This window comes from Lepeophtheirus salmonis, chromosome 11 (genome assembly GCF_016086655.4).
Source record: "Lepeophtheirus salmonis chromosome 11, UVic_Lsal_1.4, whole genome shotgun sequence".
Lineage (NCBI taxonomy): Eukaryota > Metazoa > Arthropoda > Copepoda > Siphonostomatoida > Caligidae > Lepeophtheirus > Lepeophtheirus salmonis.
The window spans coordinates 4,959,054-4,961,620 of NC_052141.2; the positions used below are offsets into that span (position 1 = coordinate 4,959,054).

Below are 2,567 nucleotides of genomic sequence, written 5' to 3' on the forward strand. Positions count from 1 at the left end.
CCACGCTACGATATTACTCACTTTTCTAAACAGGCTAAGGACCTTAAACCTTATATTAGCCTTGTTAATAGAAAGCTTGAAAACTGCCAGGTTATTTAAACCTAATGCCCCCCCCCTCCACTTATACTGGTTTTATACCTTGTCCTATCCACCTAGCCGTAGACCCGCAAGATAGTTCTCCATCTCTGATTCGTAGCTCATTCAGACCCCCATGACCTTCCGCCCCCACTAATGCCAATTTACGAAAAATCCGGCATTTTTGAAAAACCTTATATTTATTAAGTGTTTAAATAATTTAAGTTTTGTTATTGGTTTTTCAAAAACTAAATTATTTTAGAAAATAATTACAAAAATCCACAACTGTTTACAAATAATTAAATTTTTTGGAAGAAACTTTGAAAAATGAAAATTTCAAGTATAAAAAAATTTGAAAAATGAAAATTTCAAGTATAAAAAAATTTGAAAAATGAAAATTTCAAGAATAAAAAAATTTGAAAAATTAATTTTTTTGGAAAACAAAAAAATAACAATTATTTTTCTTGGAAAATTGGATAGTTGGGGCTGGGGCTACAGTCTCTCCAGCCACCCCCTGCGGACCCTCCTGGAATGACATAGTTTGGCCCACTAAAAATTTCAGATCCAAGCCCATCACTAGTGAAAATCAATCAAACCAACGAAAATACGAACAGAAAATGACTCGTCATGGCATGAGTGTATAATTATTTTAATCCCCTTTGTAAATACGAAAAATACTATACACATCACTACATAGAATGTAAGACCTCATTCACTTAACATTTTAATGAAGAACAGGTGGTTTGGAATCGAAGTATTGTAAAATAGATTTACTCTCTTTTATTTCAATGAGTTTGAGAGGAAAAAGAGAGAAGATTTCATACACTTGCCCTGTTATTATCGACCTATCATTTCTTTCTTCCTCAGAGCCGTATTCCTTTTCGGAAATCGTGATACATTCAAATAACAACACTACGAAGTGAAGTTGCAGAGTGGAGAAATATAGCTTTGTACAATTATAATCGTGCCTGTTCCTGTTATACTTATACTGCCTTAGTCATAAAGGTGAAACGCTTAAGAGTGGAATAACTTTTAATATCTACATAGAATTATGGAGTATTTTATATGGTTCTCCTTTGGAGCTCTAAGTCTCATTACGCTCCTCACAAAAGCCTCATCAAAGCAGGATCCCACCAATAAGGCAGAATCCACACCCAAGGACTTTAAAATACTTCAATGGACTTACTATATCCCATACTTCCTTGCCATTTTTGGAGATTGGCTTCAAGGGCCTTATATATATCAGCTCTATAAAAGCTATGGATTCAAAGAGAGAGATATTGCCATTCTGTTTTTAACTGGCTTTGCGTCTTCCTCTACACTAGGCACACTCACTGGCCCTATAACAGACAAATACGGACGGAAAAAATCTGCTCTCGCGTTTTACGTCGTGTATTCAATTTGTTGTATTATTAAAACCAGCCGAAACTTTAGTGTTCTTCTAAGTGGTCGGCTTCTTGGAGGAATTAGCACGTCCCTCCTTTTCACCGTGTTTGAGTCCTGGTATGTTAAGGAACATAAATCCAGGGGGTATAATGATGCTTGGATTTCAAAAACAAGTGCCTTTGCAACTTTTGGCAATGGTCTCATTGCTATAATTGCTGGTATTGTCTCGGATATTTTTGCGGAAACCCTTGGCTATGGACCCATTGCTCCCTTTTACATTGCTGTAGGAAGTTTTGCCATAGGATACTTTATGGTCCTTGTCTTTTGGAATGAAAATTATGGCGATGCAAGTGGAGATTTAATGGCCTCATATGGTGAAGGTCTCCGTGTTATTTGGAACGACAAATCAACTTTGTATGTGGGTGGTGTACAAAGCATATTTGAGAGCTGTATGTATATTTTTGTGTTCCTTTGGACTCCAGTCCTAAGTGATGGGCCCTCTGGCTCTGCTCCTCTGGGTACAATCTTCTCCTGCTTTATGATATGCATCATGATTGGATCAAATATATTCTCCAAATTACTCTCCCAATCGAAGCATGTGTCGGATACTCTTTTTTACGCTCTGATCTTTTTTGCAATCTCCACTGGAGTCTGTTCCCTTATCGCTGGGCCCGTTCAAATATCCCTTTTCACCAATAAATTGGACACACGGATCTTTGTATTCCTGGCTTTTCTTCTTCTTGAAACTTCAGTCGGGATTTATTTTCCATCAATTGGAACTCTTAGATCTCAAGTCATACCCGAGTCTCACCGAGCAACAATTACAAATTGGTTCCGTGTTCCCATGAATCTCATTACTTGCTTCACCCTTCTCACAGTCAATCACCCATCTGTGTCCAATGATAAGCGGAGTATATTTTGTGCTTGTACGGGGTTACTCATCACGGGCACTCTTTTGGCTAATAAAATAAGGAATCTTATGAAGAGCAAAACGGAATAAAAAAACTTCTAACTTGGAGTACGTGAACATTTGGTGAATTAGAGTGACAATTTTTTTAAATCAATACTTTATATATCTATAATAATTAGTAATTATAAAGCAAAAA

The 2,567-nt window shown here is 36.6% G+C and overlaps 1 protein-coding gene across 1 annotated transcript; it reads left to right on the forward strand.

Annotated features, from left to right (window-relative positions):
• Positions 1 to 1,126: 1,126 nt before the first annotated feature.
• LOC121126310 (molybdate-anion transporter-like) lies at positions 1,127 to 2,461 on the forward strand. The gene has a single exon (XM_040721645.1). It carries the CDS (start codon positions 1,127 to 1,129, stop codon positions 2,459 to 2,461), a length of 1,335 nt encoding a protein of 444 aa, XP_040577579.1.
• Positions 2,462 to 2,567: the final 106 nt, after the last annotated feature.

Bases quoted from the DNA above. Each gene is read 5' to 3' on its own strand.
- LOC121126310 (XM_040721645.1), top strand. From the start codon at position 1,127: ATGGAGTATTTTATATGGTTCTCCTTTGGAGCTCTAAGTCTCATTACG.